This window comes from Medicago sativa, chromosome 2, assembly GCF_051527215.1.
Source record: "Medicago sativa cultivar Bolivia chromosome 2, Bolivia_mono, whole genome shotgun sequence".
In the NCBI taxonomy this organism is placed as follows: Eukaryota; Viridiplantae; Streptophyta; class Magnoliopsida; order Fabales; family Fabaceae; genus Medicago; species Medicago sativa.
In genome coordinates, this window is record NC_140750.1 from 13605658 (window position 1) to 13632602 (window position 26945).

A 26945-nucleotide genomic window follows, 5' to 3' on the forward strand; every position below is an offset into this window, starting at 1 on the left:
AACTAGTTCTGGCTCTCTTTCCTTTAGTAAGAGCAGCTTCCTCCTGAGAATTTGCAACTTCTTCCAAGACGTACTCAGCTACTGACTTGGCTAAGATTTCAGGATTGCTTTCCTTAAAAATGGAAGGAAAGTCCCTGATAATCTCAGTCTCTTCTGTGGTCATCTCCAACCACTTTTCATCTTTAGAGACTTCCTTGATGAACTTCATAGAGCATAAGCTCCTGCTACTGATAGTCCTTTCAGCAGTAGAGACATCGAAACATCTATCAGAAGCATTCCTTGTCCTCTTTAAGAACTCCAGCACCCTTCCTTGAAAAAAGATTTCAGACAGCAATCTTCCATAGGGTACTTGTTTTCTTCCTCTTATAGTGCTTTCGTTTATGGCCCAGCAGAGATGATCCATTACATATCTGGGGAAGTGTATCTTTTCCAGAATAGCCATGAAGTAAATTGCTAGCTTCTGTTGGTTGTTGGGTTGGTCAGACCCTCCTGCTCTTTGAAAGAAGCAATCATTACTGAATTTCACCAACATCCTGTTGTGAATCTCCATTTCAGAAGGCTTGGCATCTTTCTTCCCACCCAGAAGAGTGTTGTAGTAACCTTGTAGCAGGACATCTTCCTTCCTGACTATTTCTTGGAATCTTCCCTCTGCATGCATTCTACAAGCTTTAGCTATAACGTCCTCAGTGATGGTTATAGGAATGCCCATCACTTCAGACCTTATTTCTAAGCTATCAAATGATGTAGGATTCATATCCATGGCCATTTTCCCTTTCTTTGACCCAGCTTGTTTGCTTACAACTTTTGCAGGCTTTTCATTGTACACTTCAGCTTTTAACCAAAAGTCCTTGACCAAGTTCACATATGTTGGCCCATTTAGCATCTTGAAATACTCAGACAGCTTCTGAGTCTCTATCAATCCTTCCATGTTTACTTCGTACTTCTTGAGTGAAGCAAAATCCACCGGTGACTCTACTTGAACTATTAAGGATTCCCATGGAATATCCATAGTCTTCTCTTTGTAGACAGACCCAGATCCTGGTACGCTTTGCATGTTTGATGTAGATTCTGAAACTTTTGAGCTTGATGATGCCATTTGATGATTGACGAAGATTTGAAGAAGATGAAGATTTTAGGGTTCTAAGGTTGAGAGAATGCGCTTACTTCGCAAGAAGTTTGAGAGCAAATGTGTTTGTTGTGAGTGAGTAGTGTGTGAATTGACAAAGTGTTAAAAGTAAAACGATTGCAATTCAAAAGAGACAAACAAACATAACATTAATGACACAATTGGGGGCGCGTGAAAAGTACTTTCAAAGCTATTAAATCATCATTGCCCTTTTTAGTTATACACCAACACATACAGGCCACGTAAGAAGTTCACATAGTAACTACCAAGTTAGTGGGCCAGAAGTTACTTTTAAAAAGTAACTCCCAACGTTTCCACTAATTCAACTATTCAGAAGCAATAAATCCAGCTTCTGGACTTCAGATGCTGACGTCATCAGAAGCGAGTTTTCCTCAGAACCTCAATAAAGAGCTTCTGATGGACTACTGCTTCTGAACTAACTTCAGAACCTAAAATCCTATTCAGGAGCAAGCAAACATCTAATCAGACACGTAATGCATGTTCAAATTTTTCTTTATAAAATCAAATCTTTCAACAGTTAAAGGCTTAGTAAATATATCAGCCCATTGATTTTCAGTATCAATGAATTGTATATCTAAAATTCCTTTTTGAACATAATCTCTGATAAAATGATGTTTGATTTCAATGTGCTTGGCTCTTGAATGCAAAATTGGATTTTTAGACAAACAAATAGCAGCAGTATTATCACAATAAATGGGAATACTGTTAGCAGTTATCTGATAGTCTTCCAACTGATGTTTCATCCAGAGTAGTTGTGTACAACAACTTGCAGCTGAAATGTATTCTGCTTCTGCTGTAGACATAGCAATAGTTGTTTGTCTTTTGCTAGCCCAGGATATAAGATTATCACCCAGAAATTGACAGTTGCCACTGGTTGACTTTCTTTCAATCCTATCACCAGCATAATCAGCATCACAGAATCCAATTAGCTTATAATCTAAGGATTTCCTATAAAGGAGTCCAAGATTAGTTGTTCCCTTCAAATACCTGAAGATTCTCTTGACAGTAGTCATATGAGATTCTCTAGGATCTGATTGGAATCTTGCACACAAGCATACACTGAATAAAATATCTGGCCTAGATGCAGTGAGGTATAACAAAGAACCAATCATACCTCTATATAGCTTCTGATCTACTTTAGCTCCTTCATCTTCTTTGCTTAAGTTGCACGTAGGGTGCATTGGAGTGTTCATCACTTTACAATCTTCAAGTTTGAACTTCTTCAGAAGCTCCTTTGTGTACTTTGATTGATGAACATAGACTCCATCTTTGCATTGATTGATTTGAATGCCAAGGAAGAACTTCAGCTCTCCCATCATGCTCATTTCAAATTCATCCTGCATTAACTCAGAAAATTCCTTGCAAAGAGATGCATTAGTAGAACCAAATATTATATCATCAACATATATTTGCACAACAAGAATATCCTTCCCAAGGGTCCTTCTGAAGAGTGTAGTATCAACCTGTCCTCTTTTAAAATCATTCTTGATTAAGAAATTACTTAGTCTATCATACCAAGCTCTGGGAGCTTGTTTCAAGCCATACAGTGATTTCTTCAGTTTAAAAACATGGTCAGGATATTTAATATCCTCAAATCTAGGAGGTTGCTTGACATACACTTCTTCTTCTATGACACCATTTAGAAATGCACTCTTGACATCCATTTGATATAATATTATGCCATGATTAACTGCATAGGAAAGAAGTAACCTGATTGCTTCCAATCTTGCAACTGGAGCAAACGTTTCAGTGTAATCAATGCCTTCTTGTTGACTATACCCTTGTGCAACAAGCCTGGCTTTGTTTCTTGTTACTTCACCTTGCTCATTCAGCTTGTTTCTGAATACCCATTTTGTTCCAATAATGTTCTTGTGCTGAGGTTTGGGTACAAGATCCCACACATCATTTCTTTGAAATTGATTCAACTCTTCTTGCATAGCTAGGATCCATCCATCATCTGAAAGTGCTTCATCAACTGTTGTAGGTTCAATCATTGAGATTAGTCCAATCATTGACTCTTCTTGTCTGAAATGTGATCTTGTTCTTCTTGGACTATCTTTGTTTCCAATGATTAGCTCCTCAGGATGTGAAGACTTGTGTTTGAATGTGTTTCTGGGAGGATCTTCTTGATGTGAGCCATCTTGTGCTTCATCAGAAGCAGTTTCATCTTGCGCTTCTGATGTGGGTTCAGCTTCTGGACTATCTTCAGACTCAGCTATCTGATCAGGCTCTGGAGTAGCTTCAGGAACCTGTATCTCTGCAAAACTTTCACCTTGCTTTGAAGTTTTATCTTCAAGCTCCTTGTCATCAAATTTAACGTGCATAGATTCTTCAACACAGAGTGTTTCTGAATTATACACTCTGTATGCCTTTGACCTTTCAGAGTAACCTAAAAAGATTCCTCTTTGGGCCTTGGCATCAAATTTCTTTAGGTAGAGCTTGTTGTTCAGAATGTAACATGTACATCCAAATTGATGAAAGTAAGAGATATTGGGTTTTCTTCCTTTAAAGAGTTCATATGTTGTTTTCTCCAAAATAGGTCTAATATAGATCCTGTTTTGAACATAACATGCTGTATTCACTGCTTCTGCCCAAAAATGTTTTGGTAACTTGTTTTCATGAATCATGGTTCTGGCCATTTCTTGTAAAGTTCTATTCTTTCTCTCTACAACCCCATTTTGTTGTGGTGTTCTAGGAGAAGAGAATTCATGGAAAATTCCATGTTTTTCACAAAAAGCTTCAAATGGCTCATTTTCAAATTCTCCACCATGATCACTTCTGACTTTCAAAATTTTTGATTCTTTTTCAGATTGAATTTGAGTGCAGAAGCTACTGAATACATCACACGCAACATCTTTACTCTTTATGAATTTCACCCAAGTCCATCTGCTGTAATCATCAACAATGACTAATCCATATTTACTTCCATATAAGGATGCAGTACTCACTGGTCCAAATAAATCAATATGGAGTAATTCTAAAGGTCTTGAGGTTGAAACAATGTCTTTGGTTTTAAAAGATGATTTCACAATTTTCCCTCTCTGACATGCACCACAGAGTGCATCTGAATGATAGTCAATGTCTGGTAGCCCTTTCACAAGTTGTAACTTACTAAGCTTAGAGATTAACCTCCAGTTAGCATGTCCCAACCTTCTGTGCCACATCCATTTCTTATCATTCACTGATAGTAGGCAAACCACCTTCTGATCAGCCAGTTCAGAAAAGTTGATTTTATAGACATTGTCAACTCTCTTTCCCTTGAACACAATAGATTTGTCTTCCTTGTTGATTACTGTACAGTTGGGTTTTTCAAAAAGCACATCATAACCATTATCACAAAATTGACTAATGCTCAAAAGGTTATGTTCAAGACCATCTACCAACCATACATTATTAATTGAGGTAGAGGAATTACCAATAGTTCCTGTACCTATGATCTTGCCTGACTGGTTGCCTCCAAATTTCACATTTCCTCCCTCTTTCATTGTTAGGCTGAGGAACATGGACTTGTCTCCTGTCATGTGTCTTGAGCAACCGCTGTCTAGGTACCATGATCTTTGCTTTGGCACTGCTCTTAGACATACCTCGTTTTCATCTTCTGAGTCTGAATCTGATCCAGCTTCTGAAGTTGCTGTTGCTACCAACCCAACAGCTACCTTTGCATCTTCATCAGCTTCCTCTTTATCAAATCCAGATTCACTACCCAAATCATCCCAGGTTGCCATTAAACTCTGCTTAATCTGCTTCTTGAATTTGCTTGGTTTGAATGTAGACCTCTTTGACTTGTCCTTTGACTTTTCTCTTTGAAGATCAGGGCATTCAGCAATGAAGTGTCCAGGCTTCTTACAGTTGAAGCATCCCTTCTGATCTTCTTTCTTTGAGCTTCTGGAGTTACCCCTTCTGGAGAGAAACTTTCTGTTCTTCTTGGCCAGATATTGAAGTCTGTTTGAGAGCATGGCCATTTCAGCAGCATCTGGTTCAAAATCTGAACTTGACTGTTCTTCCTCTTCAGATTCAACTACTTTGAGAGCTTTTGATGACTTGCCTTTGGATGGAAGAGCTATTGATTTACTCTTCTTAGTAGACTCATGTTCATTAAGACTTAACTCATGAACTTTGAGAGAACTAACAAGATCTTCGACACTTAAAGTGTTTAAATCTTTAGCTTCCTCAATGGCAGTCACCTTTGGTCTCCATCTGGCAGGTAAGCTTCTGAGTATCTTGCTTACATGATCAGAAGCAACATAGCTCTTCTTTAGAATCTGTAGCCCAGAAACTAAGGTTTGAAACCTTGAGTACATCTCCTCAATAGTTTCATCATCCTTCATCTTGAATAACTCATACTGATGTACAAGCAGGAGAGCCTTTGCTTCTTTGAACTTCTTGCTCCCTTCATAATTTGAACAGAGAGAAGCAAACATAGCTTTAGCAGTGGATTTGTCACTCATCTTCATATACTCTGCTTTGGGTATGGCAGTGACAAGAGCTCCTCTGATAATATGATGCTTCTTGTAGAGTTTCCTCAGTTCTGGAGTATGTTTCTTTCTATCCACAGCAGCTCCTTCTTCATCAAGGACTAAATCACCAACACCATCTTCCAGAATATCCCATAATTCTTCATCTAGGCTCATGATGTAACTGTAAAAGTTGGTCTTCCATCAAGAGAACTCTTCAGCATCTCCATTGAACTTTGGAACTTTTCCAACACTGGTTTTCTTACTATCACTATAATCATGTGAGACATTTTTATAGCTAGTATCACCAGGACCAGTAGGAGGAGGAGTAGACATGTTTTTCTCAGATCTTTGACTGTTGCACGGTTAAGTGTTACACAACAGACCAAGGCTCTAGATACCAATTGAAGGTGAGAAAAACACAAGAAGGGGGGTTGAATTGTGTTTTGAAAAATTCTTCGTTTCTCCTTAAAAACTGAACCCACTGATCAGAAGCTAAGTGAGACAGCTTCTGAAGTGATAATCAGAATCTAAATGCAGCGGAATAAAACAGAGAGAGAGAAGAAGAACGACACAAAGCAATTATACTGGTTCCTTCCACAATCCGGAAGTAGTCCAGTCCCCCTTGCACTTCCAAGGAGATTTCACTATGAGTAATATCTGATTACAAATGCTCAAGCACACAAGCAAGAGACTTCCTTTGCTCAAGCACACAAGCTAGAGACTTCCTTTGCTCAAGAACACAATCAAGAGACTTCCTGCTCAAGCACAACTGCAAGAGACTTCCTAACTAAACAAAATTACACAGAAAATTGTTTAAGTTTGAACACTTGATATACAATCAGAGGTGCTCACAATACAAATCAGATACAGACTCAATGGACTTAAGAATTTCTAAGATATGACTTTTAGACACAGAAATTCTAAGTGAATGCAGAACAATTTCAGCAGAGGTTTGGCACTTGTAAAAATATTATGAGTCTTTCGTTCAGCGTTCTTGCATTACCAAATCTCTAGGTCTTCACTCCTTTATATAGAGGTGTGAAAGAGACGTTGTGAAATTGCCAGCACACCAAAGAGTCGTTGTTGAAGCTTGATCTTTCACCAATGATCTTTTGCCTGATTTGGTTGTTGTCCTATGAAGAACAAATTTGAAATCCATTCCTTATCCAAAGGAACATATATGCAGGCGAAACCGTATTCTGGAGCTGTTTTCTTGTCTTGTAGCGTGGACACAAAACAGAGTAGTGGAGAACATGGTTGTACAATTCGTACAAAGTACAATGTCAACGCTTTCGTCCAAATTGCAAGCACAAGCCTTCAAACACCTTTGAAATGACCGTTGCAAAATTCCACTAATCCTTTGTTTGTGTTTTCGAATCCAATAGACAGCTTTTGCATTGATAATTCTTCAATCTTTGAATCTTTTGCAAATCCAGTTGAGATTCAGCTTCTGGTGAAATAGCTTCTGATGAGGCAGCTTCTGATGATGCAGCTTCTGATGATATGACTTCTGCAGCTTCTGATGATGCAGCTTCTGATGATATGACTTCTGGACTTCTTGTCTTCAGGAGCACTATTCTTACTTCAGAAGCGTCTTAACTTCAAGAGCACTATCCTTACTTCAGAAGCGACTTAACTTCAGGAGCGCTTTTTCTCTTCAGTAACAAGTTGCCTTCAGGAGCGTCCAAACTTCAAATTTTTGTTGTTTCCTTTGCTCTTTATTTGCTCATTCAGAACCAATGATGATGTAACTTTATAATTATGGTCCTGTACACTTGAACAAATATTAGCTAGTCCAATTTACAATTTTTAATACCTTGTTATCATCAAAACTCTTTAAGGTTCATTGTTAAACACATTTTGTTCCAACAGAGGCAACAATACTCATGATCTACCTGTTGAGGTGGAGTTGCAAGGTTGAAGACATAGTAGGATGTACGCATTTGCTAGTTGAGGTAGAGTACGCTCAGCGTGAGGTGGAGTTGAACACACCGGTAATGGTACGACTATGGAGGACCTTGGGTGCTATGCTCTATGGTGAGCAAGGGATTTCTTCATAAGGTTGAAGAATGTATAGCACGACTTGCGAGATTACTCTAAAAGAAGGCCAAGGGTGATTGGATGCAAGGAAATCTTCAAGGAAACGGGAGATGTCCTGTGTTGAAGATGTCATGGTGAATGCTTGTGGGACTACCTAAAATACCTTGCGTAGTTAGACTGCAAGGACCTTCGAGAAGGCGGAAGACATTCCGAGGGCTGAAGGGATGAGAGGTGTATACTTGTGGATTACTCTAAAAGCCAAGGGTGATTGGGAACAAGTAGATCTTCAAGGAAGCGGGAGATGTCTCGTATTGAAGAGGTATGGTAAAGGCTTGTGGAACTACCTAAAATTCCTGGCGTAGTTGGACTGCAAGTACCTTCGAGAAGGCGGAAGACATTCCGATGGCTGAAGGGATTAGGGTGCAAACTGGTGGAGCTACTTGGTGTAGTGGGAAGCAAGGGAAAGAGCAGCAAGGTGTTGATGTTAAATGGGCATCATCACTAATTTGGAGTCAAGGTGGAGATTGTTGTGAAAGTGACTCAAAATTGGAGTTTGGAGGCCAAAATCATGTTTGCTGGCACTGGAAAAATCGGCGCCCGAATGGTAAAAATCGGGGCCCGATTTTGGCTGCCTTTGGGAGGCTTATTGTTCTGGAAAAATCGGCGCCCAAATGGTAAAAATCGGGGCCCGACTTTGCGTGCAGATTTTTTTCAGAAACGTATTTTTGGGCCAGATTTGGTACAATTTTATGGGAGTTACTTTTACTATAAATATAGGCATTGTATCAGTGTAAACTTTGAGATAGAGGGGGCTGAAACAAGGGTTTAGAAAGGCAACAACAAAACTAGGGTTTGTATAGAGTTTGTCTCTTTGGAACAAACACTAGGTTTTGAGGGTTGATTCACCTTGGGAAACACTATTAGGATTGAGTCTCTTGGTTACGGGAAGAGGCTGGGATTTGGGTAGAATTAGGCGGGAGACTTATTCTTGTAACCCATTGATATCTCTTTTGTAACGTTACTCATCATATAGTGGAACGGAGGGCTGCTCTCTCCCCCAGACTAGGTCAATTTGGACCGAACTGGGTAAACAGATTTTTTGTGTTCTCTCTTCTTCTTTTCTCTTGCTGTGTTGTTTTCTACTTTTGGCTTGTGATTATAACTGTTCTATTCACTTTGATTATTGGTTGCTTTATTATCCCTTGCTCCACACATCAAGTTGTTATTGGTGTGAGTTTTCTCATCGAATCCGCAACACTTTTAATTTGAGCTAAGAAATAACAATAATTACCAAACAACTCTAGTTTTATTTCTAATTTCTAAAGCTCTTATCTTTAGCTTTAATTATAAATTAACTTTCTTATCTCCTTAACAAACTCTTTCCTTTGTTTCGCCACTCCTTCTCTCAACCAGGCAACCACTTCACTCTCAGCAACAAACCATTATCCAAAGTTGCCTTGTAAGAGGTGCCAAGACTACTTCATCCCAAAGCTTCAGCTGGTGCCCTTGATAGCTCTTCAAGTGTCATTGATATTGTATCATCAAGAAAATGCAGCTCTCCAATCAACCTATCCGGAGACTTCATATCCAGTCTTGTAAGATTCTCAGCAGTCAATGAATGACCAGACTCGGGGACCATCAAAAGTGGCTGTGTTTTGATGAATAGAATCAAGCTACAACTGCAGTTTTTTCATCATGGCTTATTATTTCTGATGGTGATCCTTTGCATGAAGCCAATAGATCCTCAGCTGATCCACACATGAGACTATGATTATTACTTTGTGGACTATTTGGAACTTTGTTTAGGTGAAACGGTTGATCCAGGAGGACTATTTGGAAAATGTAACCTAGCATTCCCATGAAAGAAAGAAGAACCAGGAAACTTTCTAAGAATTTCTGGGACAACTCCAGATAGATCATTTTCAGAAGCATTGAAGTCCCTTTGGCATGTTATTTGGAAGTGGACTGGTAAAACGATTATTTCATATATCAAAGAAGTCTAAAAAACTCATGTCAGCAGTAGTAGTTGGAAGAGAACCAACAATGTTGAGCAGTTTCAGGCTAGTTGCCTCAGAGACGTTCCCTGCCAAACGATTACCACCGAGATCAAGATATTCTATGCTCCCCCATTTCAGAATCCTGGTTAAATTTTCTTCAAATTTGTTGTTCGACAGATCAAGTACAGCGCGGCTTCCAGTTAGCAGTGGCAGCTCACTGGTGAAACTATTCGGCGAGAGATTCAGAAAGAAAATTTTCATCATGAGATTAATAGAAATTGAAGCTAAGCACTCGTATAAGTCAGATTATTTATATCGAGGAAATGAAAAATTGGAATTACAGAATCTACTTGAGAGATTGTTGGCATCAAATCAAGTTCAGTTAAAACCAAAGAATCTCCTTTAAGTAAGTCATTAGGAATAGTAAGTCATTAGGAATAAATCCTGAAAATATGTTGTTGCTAAGCTTAAGGATTTGGATATCATAAACAAAATCAAATCCAGGTAATTCTCTATTCAATTGGTTAAAGTTGAGATCCAACACCTTCAAGTCCGAGAAAATAGGTTGTTCAGCGCCACCAATCAATATATACCAGTAAGCTGGCTGTGGCTTAGATTCAGATGCTTAATACTTTCAGATATTCCTGGTAGAAATTTCCCAGAATCAGAACTCAGTGGCATGTTATCACTTAAATCAACATAGCTAGCTGCTAGTACTAGATAAAAGCATAAATTCAACGTCTAAAGGTCCATCAAACATATTCTCGGTCGAGTTTTTCAAGGACTAAAAAAAATGAGACGTAAAAATATGTAAGTGACAATTAAAATGAGACGGAGGGAGTACAAGACTAGTTACCGACCATGGCAGCGCTCGAGAAAGAACGTATTGGCTCAAGTCCTTGGATTTCATGGAAGCCATTTCGGAAATAGAGTTTGGAATTGGACCAGAAAAGTTATTCCTAGCCAACGACAGAATCTCCAAGCTACCAAATTTACAGATTCGGTTTTGGATGAGTGTGTCATTGTTCATATGTGAAGACTTTGTAGAAATTGAGGAGGGGTCATACATAACTGAAAAATACGGTAATCAAATTATAGAGTACCTTATTTAATCTATGGTTCCATACAAATAAACAAATATATAAAGACTTTGTAGGTAATATATCTTGATCCAAAAACATGCCAATGGTAACCATTTGAAAAATGTAAACTTGTTCATGATAATTCAAAAAAGTGATTGATAAGTAAGATATGTTTTTGGCTGAAGATTAAGAAACGTGCCTTCAAGGTTGAGGTTCTAAGAGAATCTTCAATGGACATAATCTAAGTAACTCATTTTAGGTAGCTTATCTCTCATTTAGTGGGTTCCACTGTGCCACATCACATTCATACAACTCGTAATACTTTTGTTCCAATGATACACATTTAAGTAACTCATAAGGTTGATAGCTTAATTAATTCTATATTTGTATGGAACATAGCTTAATTAATTCTATATTTGTATGGAACGGTAGCTTAAATAAGGTACTCTACAATTTTTTATGGAACTCGGATTGCAACCCTTGTTGGAGATACTCTAGTTGGATTTAACAAGGTCTAGTATATCAGTTGATTGTGCTATTTGGTATAAACACACAGAACATTACAAAATAAAGTGCAAGACTGTTTGGTTGATTGCATCTGTTCAACATTATTACTCACCTATTAGTACTTATAAGCAACATCAGTTCTCAAAGAAAACACCAATATTTGCATACAAAATATCCTGCATTTGTTTTCAATTTGTGTGGCAGTTTCCAGGGCTCGTTGAAAATATCAAGTGGCAGAAAGTTCATTCCATGAAAATTAATATTGGATTCCTCAACTTTGTTTCTTTCTAATACCAATTGTACATGAGACAAGTTTACAACTTATGCATTGGTATACCAGATATGATAATAAGGATCATAATCACAGAACTAGCTATCACCACTGTTGAATTATAAAACAATTTCAAAATAAATGAAATTAGATAAAGAATGCTGATACAATACATTTTTTTAAAGAATGCCGATACAATACATGTAATTGATAGAATTATAATCTAAGGTGATTCAATAGAACTAAAATGTAGAAGAATAATTTAGAAATAATGTTTGTATCCGAGGATGTAATAAACACTGCATCTGGAACATGCACAACATGATCATATGGTTAGTAAAAGAGGTTTTCTAGTTCTAATTTGATAATAATTTCGAAATCAACAAATTGATAATTTCAATTTCATAAGCAAGTTGTAAAAGTTTGGAATTTAGAGATAATGGAAATGATAAATTGAGTGAGATACCAAGTAGAGAGTTTAATTACATAAGTAGCAACTAGCAAGTAGAGAGTTTCAATACAGAAGTAGAAAGTAGAGAGTTTCAATTACAAATATAATAAAGGGAAATATGGACTATTCCATATTTTCTCAATAGTACTAGAAGTAAAAGATAAAAGCAGACGATCCTTTTCGAAAGGCCAGAGGGAGAGAGGATTCATCATCAAATTCTTCACACCCCAAACAAGAGGGATAAGTGTGATCTCAGACATACAATTCAAAATGAGATGTATAAATGGGTGCAGCTCCATTCATTATCAATTCAGCCTTTCCCACAAACCAAGGTTTCTAATTCCATCACAAGAAACAACTAGAGTATCCTGTTTCAGCTGCTGCACATCACAGGCCCTTCCTTCCATCCCTTACAATCTCAATTTGAATCCTCGGGACAAGAAGTCGTCCCTGTGGAAGAAAAAAAATGAATCTCATCGAAGCAAGTTCAACAATATCACAAAATAATAGTTGATAAAAAACCATGATTTTTAAAAGGAACCATATATAAGCTTAGAGTAATTTCATGGTAGGCCAATTTCTCAACAAACTTTCTTCTCTTAAAATACCGCGGATGGGTGGAATAGTTTCAACATTTAGAAATAAGTTAGTCAAAAAAATTATTTAGGAGTAAAAATCTCAAACAATGAATAAAAAAGAAAAAAACCAAATCATACCAAAATTCTTTCTTTCAGCAAAATCTTTAGCTAAGTGCGTTTAGAGATTCATACAAAAATTAGGTTCGACTTTCATAACTCAATTCACTCCATGTGAACAAGCATGCGAACATATTTTCTGAAGAATCCAAGGGTAAGAATGTAGAACTAGTAGCCAAACACAAAGAAACAAGGTTCAATTTCACTTGACTGGACATAAACAAACTGCCATTTGCTGGCTATTAAATCGTTTGCTAAGGCAACTTCTCCATGGAAATTAGTCTATAGAACAGTTAGGTTTGTTTAAAGTCTCACCAAAACAAATATGTAAATATAATTCAAAACTTAAAGGTATACAAATATCCAAATATGCATATAATGGCACTGTCAATGAGGTAATTTAAAATCATCTAGAAAAAGATAAATGCAAGATAAACAAAGAGAAGAACACACTTAGCAAAAGAAAGAACAATAATGAAAGTGATTTTTTCATTAGGGTGAGGCAAGTACATAAAATGACATATGCAAAGAGAAGAATTTGCTATCACATAGCATACATTGCTGTCAATTCATACCAAAATTCACACATACCAAATTCTTTCTTTCATGCATAGCATACATTGTTGTCAATTTTTTGTTTCTTTTGAAATCCAGCATACACACTTTTTCAAATATACGTAAACAAAGGTAGAGACCTCAAAAGTAATTAGAGAATTCTTGTCCGATAATAAGAATTCAATTTGACCTTTAGCATAGAGTTTAACTTCATATATCATATGAAGGTCCATTGAATTGACATCAACTTATACATAGCAAAAACTCAAAACTCATAATCAAAACAAGTACCTTCTCGTGCTCTTGCTTGTACGATTCTCCTTCTTAGAATTATCAACAGGGAAGGAAGGCGGGACAAGACTTCCAACACAAAACATAACTCCATGGAAATCAGGAATTCCTTCAACGTAACTAATTTGTTCACTCTTCAAATCATACCAAAACAGCTTCTCAGCATCTACCCTCAACAAAACCTTTTTTCCATCACTCGAATAACCTACAGGCCTCAAAGATTTCAAAGGTAAATCGAAACACGATTTAACCATTGTAAAAATTTTACACCAACTATCTCTAGAACCGTACTCTTTCATCACCCAAACATCAATTTTAGTAGTGTCGTAATTCAAAGTCATGCAAAGACACCCTCCCAAAACATCAACATCAATTTCAAAACTCTCATTACTATTATCAACATCAGGAAGAGGAACCACATTGAAAATTTCAAGTGTGAGGTTAAAGGCGACAATTAAAGAAGGATGTAATCCACCAAGTTTCTTTGTCATTATCCAGTGAAGAGAATTCTCAACAAAAACCCCCATGAATTGAGCATAGATAAGAGCGTACGGCATACTGGGAATTATTTTCCACGAGTTTGTTTTCAAGCTGAAGAGTCTGACATGTGAATCATAAAAAGAGTTTTGTGGATTGGCTAACCATGAGATTCTGAGGAGTTTGTAATCGCCGGTTAAAGGATCAAAACCGAAACCATGAACGCATAAGCAGCAGCGATTGATGTTGTCAGATTCCATAATGTTAGGGATAGGAAGAGGTAGAAAAGGGATCATACGATGCTTACGAGTGTTAGGGTTCCAGATTGTGACTTCGTGGGGGCCGTTAGGATGATTGAAAGCCATTTGGCCGAAGGACATGGCGAGGAGGCCGTTACAGGAACCGATAAGAGCCATGGTTCTGGTTCTGTTAAGTGTGACATGAGTGATGTTGGTGGGGAAAGGATGGTTGAGTGGAATCATCATGGGTTTAGAGAAATCATGATCATGATCATCGATTTGGAGTTGATAGAGATCGAATTTGTGTTGAATGATTAAGGATCGATTGAGGGAATTTTTGAGGTGAAGGTTGATGAAGTGGTGAGAATCGATTATGGATTTAAGTGATTTTGAAGTTGATCGGAATTGAAGAAGTGATTTTACCGGTAAGCGGGAGAAGATTTCCTCAAACAATTCCGGCGGAGGAACATCACTCGCCATTGGAATGAAGGAAGGTTCGTTCTAGGCTTTTAGTATTTGTTGATTGACTGTGAGTGTTGCCAAGAAAGAGAGTGAGTGTTGTGTTAAATATCAGAACCGCTGATGTGAGGTCTTTACTATTATGCGTTGGTTATTTTGATTTTAGTAACTGCTCTTCAGTTTTTATTAATTGATTGTGTTGTATTGTGGTAGTTATTGGAAGTTTTAGTCTGTAAAAGAGGTTGTGTTGTGTCTGTGCAGTTTGAAGTTTGAATTATAGCATCCAAAAACTAAAATTTAAAATTGAAAAATTAAAGACTTAATTGCAGTTTTAGTCCCCTATTTTCAATAACTCGTGAAATTGGTCCGTTCGTTTTTAAATCACTCAATTTTGGTCTCTTTCTCATATTTTAAGACTAAAAAACAGTGATGAACATATTTTAAATGACATGGCATGCAATCCGATGATGTAAAATGATCAATACCAATGTAATTATCTGAAAACTCTCTATAAGTTTCAATTTAACATGACATACCACCATCTTTAAGTTTAAAAATCTAAAAGAGGGACCAAGACTAGGTGATTTTGAAATGGAGGGACAAATTATCTGAATGAGTGAAAATAGGATGACTAAAACTACAATTAAGCCAAAATTAAACAAATGACTTCCAAAAACTAAAGAAATAGTACATCATAATGTTGTGAGTTTCGGGGGATCCTATATTGAGTTTGATCATCACGTTAGATTAAAAGAAACCACACAAGTGAGTTTGACACCACATCTTCACCCAAAACTTAAGTCATTAATATATGAGTTATATCACTTATATGTTGTTCAACATCTATTATTGCATTCAATGGAGGAACATCTGTAATCTACCACCAAGCCCACAAAGTTGAACCGGACTATGATATTGTCGTTGGACTGTACGGGAGAGCCAACACTGGTGTGGATTGACTCATTAAACACAAAGCAACCATACAAATGTGCATGATGGCACATCTTCACCCAATATATTAAATTTGACAAAAGTCTAGCCCGTGCTTGGCACGAGTTTCCATACTACTCCCTCCGTTTCAAAATGAGTGTCGCTTTAGCCAAAAAAATTGTTTCAAAATGAATGTCGCTTTCAGTTTCCAATGCAATAATAACTTTTTCTTTTCAATTGTACCCTCCAATTAATACTCAGCACACTACTTCCAAAGTATTACTTTTAAAACTAACCAATAGTTAATAAGGATAATTTGGTAAAATAACCATTCTCTTTCTTTTAATCATTGCATTTCTTAATATGTGTGTAAACACCTAAAACGACACTCATTTTGAAACGGAGGGAGTAGTTAAGTCTTAAATAAAAGGGGTAATAGTCACTTTGGTCCCTGGATGTGTAGCAAATAGTCACAATAGTCCTTCAATGTATCAAAATTTTAAAATAGTCCCTGATTGTCCACTTTGTTAGTCAAAATAGTCCCTAAAGCTTAAATAACCCCTTAATACTTACAATAAATCTTTGATATAAGGACTAAAATGACAATAAGTAAGTACGTATAAGGACTAATATGACAATAAGTAAGTCTATTGAAGGACTAATATGAAAATATTAACGAAATATTTTAATATCAAGGACTATTTTGACTAACAAAGTATTCTCTTTCTTGTGATTTTTTTCATTTAACCTCTGATGTTTCAAATTTATTTTCTTTTGATTAATGTTGACAAATGATAATGGAAAATTGAAGATGTGTTATGCTGGGTTGATAAATACATGTTTATTACATTTTTAAAATTATGTGGTGTTTTTTAATTGAATCTAATTTTTTTGGTAAAATAATTATCCAAAAATATCCAACTCCTTCAACAAACTCGTAGATTTATCAACAACTCACACTATTTCCTATAGTCTCATAAACAAAACACACAATACTTTTTTTTTTCCTTTAGCTTCTCTCATATTCAAATTATTTTTTGGTATCCTTGTTTTTCTTTCTAATTTCCTTTCCCCCTTCCATGTAAGAAAGGAACATAAACCTATTGCAATGAAACCATCACAAACGAACCTTTTTAAACATATTGCATCTTCCCTTGATCTTATTTGACTATATCACGTAATTATGGACACGGAGAGTTTCAAATTTGAATAAGAGGTATAAATGTGTCAAGTGTGAGTTAAAAATTTATATTGGATGGAAGGGTAGATTTTGGACAACATATAAGTGAGATGGAAGGATATCAATTTCACTTGTGTATTGTCTCTTAGTCTAATGTGGCGATAAAACTCAAGGTAGGATTCCTCAGAAATCCGAAAATTAAGATGAATTGTTTTGTTAGCTTTTAGATCTCATTTATTTAATTTTTGTATTTTAAATTTTAGTTATTGGAAATCATTCGTTTTCATGGTATTTTTTTTATTCAACCTCCCTTATTTCAAATTCCTTCACTTTTGGTCTTTGGTAGAACTTCACAGTGGAAAAATGCATATGTGTTTTGCTAAGTTGACAAAATACATGCTTATTTGAAATTTTAAATTGGTGTTGCAATTTTTTAATTGAGTCTAATTTGTGGTATATTAATAACTCCAAATTCTTCAACAAACCCACAAAATTACCCGCAACGAACAATATTCCATGTACTCTCACGGTCAAAGCACCCACTCCTTATTTTTTTTCCTAACCATTTCTCTCAAGTTAAAATATCTTTTTCATCTTATTTCTTTTTCTGGTTTAGTTTCTTTACACTCATGAATGAGAGGAATATAAAAATCTCTTCATAAAATCATCGTCGATCTATCTTTTTTTACCATGTTGTGGCTCAATATGACTTTATTTGGTTATGTTATCAGATTACAGATGTAGGGAGTCTCACATTTAAGAGAGAAGTTAATTTCTCATATATGAGTGAGTAGGTGGTAAGAAAAATATAAGTGAGATGACTCATATACATAATGCTTTAAGGTTTTAAATGAACATGTGGTGTTCTTTTCACTTTTATGGGTTCTCTTAACTTAATTTGATTGTTCAACTCAGTTTATGCTCCCCTGAAAGTAACAACATTATGATAAACTATTTTGTTAGTTTTAGATGTCCTTTGTTTAAAAAATTTATCTAAAATTTTTGTTTTTGGATGACATTCAGTTTTATGCTATTTTTTTAGTCAATCTTTATTATTTTATAGATTATAAAATTGTAGACGCTTTATGCTGAGTTGAAAAAATAAATGTTGAATGCTAGTAACACTCACTTTTGCACACTCTATTTAGCACTGACTATTTTATTGGATAAAATCAATGTATGTCGCACCACTTTATGCGAGTGTTATTTCCAAAGTGTAGATCTGCAAAGATTTTAACCAATAAGAGAGTGGGTGTTAGAGAGAGTGTTCAAAAGAGAGTGTTGTTAGCATTACTCTATTAGACATTTTAAGTGCAGATGTGATGTCAGTCTCACTTGTGTTATTGCTATTAACATAATATGATATTCCGACCAATTGTAGGCTTCCTCTGTAGACTCGACATTATGATTAACTATTTTGTCGGTGTTTGGATGTCATTTGCTATTTTTTTTTTTTGAGTTAATTAACTAAAATGTCTCTATAAATATCAAGAATTTCTTTTTTAATTCCTACAAAAATAAATCGCACATTTTGGTCCTTGTAAAATTTTTAGTCCATAAAAAGTTCAAAGGAAAATGTTACAACGATTAAAAATGTGATTTATTTCTAGAGACTTAAAAAAATCATATTTATATGGAATATTTATTTAATTAACCTTTTTTCTGTAAAACTTTATTGTTGGATGTCATTAGCTTTCATTTTATTTTTGTATTCAACCTCTACTATTTCAAATTCCTTCACGTCTAGTCTTTAGGGGATGTGGCAATGGAAAATGCATAAGAGTTATGATGAGTTTACAAAAATACATGTTTATTAGACATTTTAAAATGATGCGATGTTTTTTTAATGAAGTCATACTCTTTGGTAATAATAACCTAAAAATATTCAACTTCTTCAACAAAACCATATAATTACCGATAACTCAAACTATTATATACTAACACCGATAAAACACACAGTACATATTTTCCTCTTATTGTTTCTCTTATGTTCAAATTATTTTTTTATCTTCTTTCCTTTTCTAATTTATTTTCTAACTTCTCATGAACTAAAAGAACATAAACCTCCATCCATTAAATCACCATCAACCGACCTTTTTACCATGAAATGACTTCATCTGATTTTATTTGGCTATGTTACTAAATCACTAACGCGGAGAGTCTGACACGTAAAGGGAGAGATGTTGATATGTGTTATATCAGTTAAAGTTCTAGATTTGATGCAATATTAGAGAGTGGAAAACATATAAGTGAGGTGACCTTTATATCAAATGTCTTTAGAATTTGGATGAAGGTGTGATGTTAATCTCACTTGTGCAGTTTCTCTTAGTTTAATATGATTATCCAACTCAATTTAGGCTCCTACGGAAGTCCTATCATTACGATGAATTGTTTTCTTCATTTTTTGATGTCATCCGCTTAATCCTTGCTTTCTCATGAAAGAAAGGGAAAAAAAACTCCTTGTATGAAACCACCACAAACCCACATTTTTTGGCATGTTGTGCATCCTTCTGGCCTTATTTGGCTATGTCTCTATATCATAGTCGCAGAGAGTCTCACACTTAAGTGTGAGTTAAAGTTATACGTTGAATGCAAAAGTATATGCTAAACAAAAGTATAAATGAGATGACTGATATATCTGATGACTTAAGGTTTTGGTTCAATATGTAGTGTCATTTTTTCAATTCCTTAAAAAAACACCCATAAAGTTACCAACAACTTTTGAAAAATAAGTTTTACGGAGTGATGCCAATCAGCAAGAATAATTAAATCATTAATTTCTTTAAGTAAAAAATCAAGATTAAAGATGTTTTAGGTATAAGGGATATTTCGTTTTCCATGATTAATTTGAAATAAAAATCCATTTTTTGGTTCATTGCGATTTTCCAACTCTAAGGGTTTAGTCTAGTAGTAAAATAACAAACTTTGAATTTAGAGATTCTGAGTTTCAAGCTCTCCTAGTATCCTTAAAGATATGTAAATGTAAATATATTTGTGAGAGCTCTTTTATCTCTAAGGTCTTTCAACTACATTGCACAAAATCTTCACTCTTTTATCTCTAAAATATTTTTTCAGAGAATAAGTGGGATGTTTTGGGTACATTATGCAGTGTCTCTACCAACTGGAGACAATATAATATATAATAATCATTTACTAAATGGTTTTAAATTTTTTAAAGGGAAATGCTAACCGGTGCTCCCGGGGCACTGGTTAAGGATATGAAAAAGGAAATTATTCAGTATTTAATGCATTGAAATAGTGTAAGTAATTTATAATAAAGTCAAAAACAATTTCCTTTTATGGTAATAATTCCCTTTTATAGTATGCTTAACCAGTGCCCCGGGGGCACCGGTTAGCAAGACCCTTTTTTAAAATAGGTGCATCTAGTGTCTTATTAAGTAATCATTCATTATTTTATTTTTTTTAAAGAAGTAATCATTCATTATTGTTTTATGGTTTTAAAGAATCATATTCAATGACCTACCTGAATTAAGGAACATATTAATTAAGGAATCAAGCAAGGATCACTCTCAATAATCCATTATAATATTGGTCTACAATCAATCAATATTGTTTCATGCCTATAAACAATTGGATATAGACGTGCATTTTTACGGTTTCCATTTTTTAAGATTCATTTTTCTGTTTTGCTTAAAAAAAAAAAACGGATTCCTTCCTTTTACATTACCACAAAAAAAAATTATGACTTAAATAACAAATTAAAATAGTACTGGTTAAAAAAATTATAGACAATGAAGGTTTGCTCGGTTAAAAAGGAGCGGACTCATGTGACTCTTTAAACTTAGATGTCTTCCGTGATGAGTCATAAGAGCTTATTCACCCTAAACTTTTCTTATAAAAATAAGTATTATTATGTGTATGAAAATATGTTTCTAAAAAATATAATTATTTAACTAATGAATAACAATATTGATCTAATACAATTAGAAAATGGATCCAAAAAATTGAATCTTACAGATAGAAATATGTGTTGAAAATGTGGGTCTAATAAAATAATGGATCTAACTCCTTCAAAAAAATAATAACGGATCTAACACAATGTATATCAACAAATTACATTGCAAGATTTTAACTTTAACTAAAATGATTTAGTCTCTCTTAACAACATGCATTCCATTCTTCATTATACTGATTAAAAAATGGATCTTTGAATTTGAATCTGCAAAAAGAAAATTGAAATTGAAGTTATTAGTAAATTTGAAATAAAAACAAAAAATTATAATGACACGACTCCGATCAATATGACTAACCCATCGTAATCCAACTTGTTTGTGACGATCTTTGTCAGATTATTGGTTCCCCTATAATGCCATGAATAAAAAAAGGATAAAACTTAGCTACAGTACCTTAGGCACTGTGCATCCGGTTCTTCACTAATTTTCAAAGAAACTACCAAAAACAGTTGCCAACTGATGCATTTTGTTTTCACGAAAACGACTCCGTTTCACATAATTTACACTAGGAACAGCATGAACCGTGTCTAAGGCACTGTATCTAAGTATTCCCCATAAAAAAATGCTTAGCGAAGAAATACTTAAAACCATATTAATATATATAGAAAAATACAACATAAGAATTGTAATTGTAATTAATTAAAATTTGAATAAAAATGAGGAATCAGTGGGTTATGAATAATTGACTTTTGCCTATGCAAGGGTACCTAGACAGATTATATAGTATGATTAGTGATGTATGCGTTTTTGCCTATTTTAAAATGATCCTCTATATTTGCTTTTCAAATAGAAAAAAAAAATCAATTGACTTTAATTCCATTGATTTCTAATTCAATTCAAAGAAATATGTTTTTGGTTTAGTATAAACGTGTTCAATAAGTTCCATAATACAAATTTTAAAATGATCACTTTTAAGCAATTAATGATAGTAGGCTAAATAACCTGCCACGTGTACTTTTCATTTTTTGTCAAGCTAAATGTTTATAACTAGTATGGACACCCGTGCCAAGCACGGGCTAGAATTTAGTCATACTTACCGGAAATGATATTGTGATGTATCAAATTTCATTTAAGCTCAATATTGAATGAAAGAGTGCACGTTGAACCACAAATAAGTGACAAAATACATACTTAAGTCTTAAATTTTTTTGGATTAAGATGTGGTATCACTTTTAATTGTGTGGTTGTTCTTTCTCAAATGTGTCAATCCACACCAGTGTTGGCTCCCTAAGGCCCAACAGGTGTATGATGTCCCAGTTTAACATTGTGGGGTAGCAGGATTGGTTCTTGGTGGCAGTGGTGGAGCCCTTCATGGGCTAGGGTGGGCCACGGCCCACTCGAAAAAAATTTAAAAATTATCGATCATAGGTCTATTTTGTGAGATTTTATACAATTTTGTGTCGGTTTTAGGTTTCGGCTGATCCAAATTTCCACAAAGTGGTGTAGTGGCCCACCCAAAAAATTTAAATAATTGAATTATAGATCTATTTTGCGAGACTTTAAATAATTTTTCAACGGTTATAGTTTTCCACGGTTTCAAAAGTGGTGTATGTTATTTTTGTGATGCTTATACTTGACATGTTAGCGGAGACTTATAGAACTTCAAATTTGCATGAGTTTCAAATCTCCCGCATATTGTCCTGTCAATTGAAAATTCTCTCAGTTAAAAGTTGTAATGTACAAAAAAAGTTTCATAATTTATAGTAGTTTTTAAATATGTAATTATTTAAGTATCCATCCTAACTTTTTAGTCATACTCCGTCATTTCAACTTCGTAATTAATGCTTATTACAACTTTAATTTGTTAAATATTGTAATTAATTTAGTGGTCCACCCGAGCTTTTTTTCTGGCTCTGCCACTGTTTGGTGGTGGATCACGACCACGAAGAGTCTGACACTTAATAGAGATATGTTAGTGTGTCAAGTCAGTTAAAGTTATAGTGTAAGAAGATTAGATGTTGAAAAACATATAAGTAAGTTGACTCATATACTTAATGCCTTAAGATTTTAGAGGAAGATACTATGTCAATCTCACTTGTGTGGTTGCTCTCTGCATAATATCATGATATAATTTATTTTAGGCTCCCTCAAAACATTAAGATGAATTATTTGGTTAGTTTTTAGATGTCATTTGTTTAATTTTTATATTCAATTAAATATTTTGGATTTGAATCGTTTTCATGCAACATTTTTTTAATCAATCTCTATTTTTTAAATTCCTTCACTTTTCTTCTTTGTTAGAATTTGACCAAATAAAAACGCATATGTATTATGCTGAGTTAACAAAATATGTGCTTATTATATATTTTTAAATGTGCCATTTTTTTGAATTCTGTCTATTTATTTTAGTAAATTAATCATCAAAAAATCTTCACTCCTTCAATAAACCCATAAAATTACCATCAACTCACTCAATCTCTCAATTTAAAGTTTCTTTTTCATTAGACATATTTCTCAATCCCCAGTTTCTTTTTCATCTTCTTTCTTTTTCTAGTTTTCATTTTCTTTTCTCAGGAAAGAGAAGAACATAAACCCCTTATATTAAATTAAAATTAAATCACCATTTTGACCATGTTGTGCCTTCGTTTTACTTTATTTGGCTATGTCACATAATTACAGACACGGAGAGTCGTACACTTGAGGGAGATATGTTAATGTGTCAAATTTGAGTTAAATTTCTACAATGGATTAAATAGTAGATGTTGAATAACATATAAGTGAGATGATCATATATATGTACGTAAAAAATTTAAATGAAAATGTGATGTCAATCTAAAATTTGATAAAATATGTGTTATGTTGAGTCAACAAAATACATGTTTATTAGACATTGAAATTGATGTCATATTTGTATAATGAGTCTTATATTTTGGTATCATAATTATCCAACAATCTCCAACTCCTTCAACAAACTCATAAAATTATCAGTAACTCATTGTTTTTCCCTTATCATTTCTTTATTGTTCAAATTCCTTTTCCATTTTATTTTCTTTTCTAATTTACTTTCTCTTTTCTTATGAAAGAAAAGAGCAAAAACATCCTCTATGAAACCGCCACCAACCCATATTTTTTTACCATTTGTACCTACGACACCTTATTCAGATATTTCACCAAATCATAAACACAGAGAGTCTCACATTTAAGGGAGAGGTGTAAATGTGTTATGTGTAATTTAAACTTCTTTATTAGATGCAATAGTAGATATTGAGCGACATATAAGTGAGATGACCAATAAACCACATGTGTTAAGTTTTTGGTTGAAGATGTGTTGTCAGTCTAATTTACGGGGTTTCTCTTAGCTAAATACAATGACCAACCAATTGTAGACTCCGTAAGAGCTTTGAACTTTGTATGGACTGATTTGTTGGTTTTTGAATTACACATGTGCTTAATTTTTTTATTAAATATAAGAAATTATTTCAAATTACTTCACAGTTGGTCTTTTGTTGTGATATAACCATGAAAAATGTTAATTTGCTATGCTGACTTGACAAAATGAGTGCTTATTAGACTTCTTAATGATTGATAAATTACGGAAATAATTTGATGGTGTGTACGAAAAAAAATTGTCTTCAATAGATGAAATATGTGGAAATACAAATCAAAAAAATAATGGTTATTATTTCAAATAAAAAAGATTAAAGTCAGAGGTTCGGCGTTTGATCCATGAAATCTAACATTTTCCCCTCCCCTCGAACAACCTACTAATAATCAATATTTTTCTATCAAAATCAAAGGAAAAAATATCACAAAGGTGAAATGGATAAGTGGAACAAAAAATTTCTCTGCAAATCAGTTGTTATTAGTTAAGTACTAATTACTAATTTTAAAGTTTGTTTATAAGACTAATTATTTTAATTTGAGTAGAAAAATAAATTTTTGGAAGTATATGAGGAAAATAAACATGGAAGTTCTTTCAGTAATTTATTTTCACATAAATGGAAATGGGATATAGAACAGGCTAAACTGCACTTTTCGCCCCCTAAGTTTCAAAATGTTGCGATTTTGGCCCCCTATTAAAAAAAAGGCAAAAGCGACCCCCATGTTTAGGGAAATATGCTATTTTTACCCTCTAACATAAATATGCTTTTTGACCCCTTATCTTTACAAAAAGTTGCAATTATGACCCCTTTTTTGGGACATGTGGCGTCTTCTTAGCAATTTTGGGACGAAATGGGCCAAAATCGCATTTTTTTTAAATAGAGGACCAAAATCGCAACATTTTAAAACTTAGGGGGCGAAAAGTACAGTTTAGCCTATAGAATAATCTAATTGTAGCCAATACAGTTTGCTCATTTTCTTTATGTATATCATTTTTTTAGAAATTTTTCTATGTATATAATAAATTAAATAAATAAAAATGCATTAATTGAGATGGGGAATGTGAATATGTTGCATATACTTTTGAATTGAATCAAGACAAATGTTTATCATAAATACATAGATATAGGAATTAACCAAAAAAAATCTTGATTTAACCAAAAAAGAAAATAGCGTATATCGGTTCTAGTTTTTGTTCATGAAGTGTCAACGCAGTAGTAGAAATTTGACTACAAATTCATTATTTAAGAATTGTAAAATGACGATTAATATATAACGCAACAGAAAAATGACAATATCAACGACATTGTTATTAATAATAGTAATTTCCCATTATCCAAACTTTTTACTATAAAAATCTATTTTGGTCGTCAACTCATCTAATAAAATTTATCAACAATAGTATCAATTTTGATTATAATTACAACTATAATATGGTTTGGTTTAACGCATGTAAAGAAATTAAATTTTGAATCAATTTAAACATAGATTTTGAAATTGCTTATTTTATTTTACCTAGGTATTGGACGGAAGAGATGCCCGCCAACATAATGTTTGTCACTCAGGAAACAATAAAGTCCAAATTACAGAATGCCTCGCAACAAACAATGTCCATGGCATTTTTTTAAGAGGATTTTTAATGCACTATTGTATTTGTTTACGCTACTTCACTTGTACAAAAAGAGGCTTAACATTAGCGTTAGTGGCAGAAAAAGATTAAAAATGTATGCATTATCTTTCTTGGATTGATTTGTCAAAAAAAAATTATCTTTCTTGGATTGAAAACTCAAAGTCAAACATAGATTGGTAACAAACTACAAAATCAAGGTGTGCAAAAACTTACTTTGCCCTCATACATAAATTGAAAAAAGAAAAGAAAAAAAGAACTGGCAATAGAGTACAATTTCATTCACTTAATAATGTATTTCTCAGTGACTAATGATAGTAACTATACATATGTATAACCTTGTATCATCTTCTCATATAAATAACTTTTCTTCTCCCTATCTTTTCAAAAATGCTTCAAGGAGTATATTTGGTTAATCACATGTATCCATCATTTCCCCACTAAAAAACAATCACTAAATCAATGAATGCAACAAAATGACATAAACCACAATATTAAGTATATCAATTACTGGTGATTCAAAAACAATTAAGGGAACACATGATGAAGATGATATTTTCTATAATAAAACTAAATAAAAATGTAAGTCAAAATAAAGTTGTGGTTATAAGTTAAAATGTAAATAAAGTGTAGATAATAGAGAAATGAAAAATATAGGCAGTTCCTACTTAAATCAAAGAAAGACAATAACCAACTGAAATAAGAGAATTAGGTAAAGAAATGACAATGTAACAATAACAGAAAATAGAATTTTAGAGCAAACTTTCAACAATATAAATTTTGAATCAAAAGTATTGTGAAAAGTATGGGAGCGAAAACCAAAATTTTAGAGCCAAAGACATCATAATCAAAATAACCATTCATTTTAGTCACGATGTAATAAATGAAAAACAATACAATATTTTAATGTTCATCAATTCATACATATCAACTTAGAAAAAATCACAGAAATTCAAAACCACGATTTTATGATATTGATTCTATTTATTTGACATTTACATTTTTTTTGAGGGACCTTTACACACCTTACTTTTTGGTCAAATATAGATAAAATGAACAACCGAGGTGTCTACTGCATATAACAATGCATTGACCCTGCCAACAAAGCTATGTTCACGGGGACATTGGTTTACATATTAAAAGATGACAAAGTCATAAAATTTGATTTGTTTACTTATTTGTATAATACATTTGGAAAAAAAATATCTATAGTAGTAAAAAAATAAGCAAACGATTTTTTGGGAT

At 33.8% G+C, this 26945-nt stretch overlaps 1 protein-coding gene and 1 pseudogene across 1 annotated transcript; both read right to left on the reverse strand.

The window, feature by feature from the left end:
• Positions 1-9433: 9433 nt before the first annotated feature.
• On the reverse strand, positions 9434-11062 carry LOC146944741 (LRR receptor-like serine/threonine-protein kinase GHR1; annotated as a pseudogene).
• An 868-nt stretch (positions 11063-11930) lies between these two features.
• On the reverse strand, positions 11931-14747 carry LOC146944742 (F-box protein CPR1-like). The gene is made up of 2 exons (XM_085743094.1): positions 13494-14747; positions 11931-12402 (listed from the first exon to the last, which is right to left on the reverse strand). Exons 1-2 carry the CDS (start codon positions 14687-14689, stop codon positions 12363-12365), a joined length of 1236 nt encoding a protein of 411 aa, XP_085599220.1. The 5' UTR covers positions 14690-14747; the 3' UTR covers positions 11931-12362.
• Positions 14748-26945: the final 12198 nt, after the last annotated feature.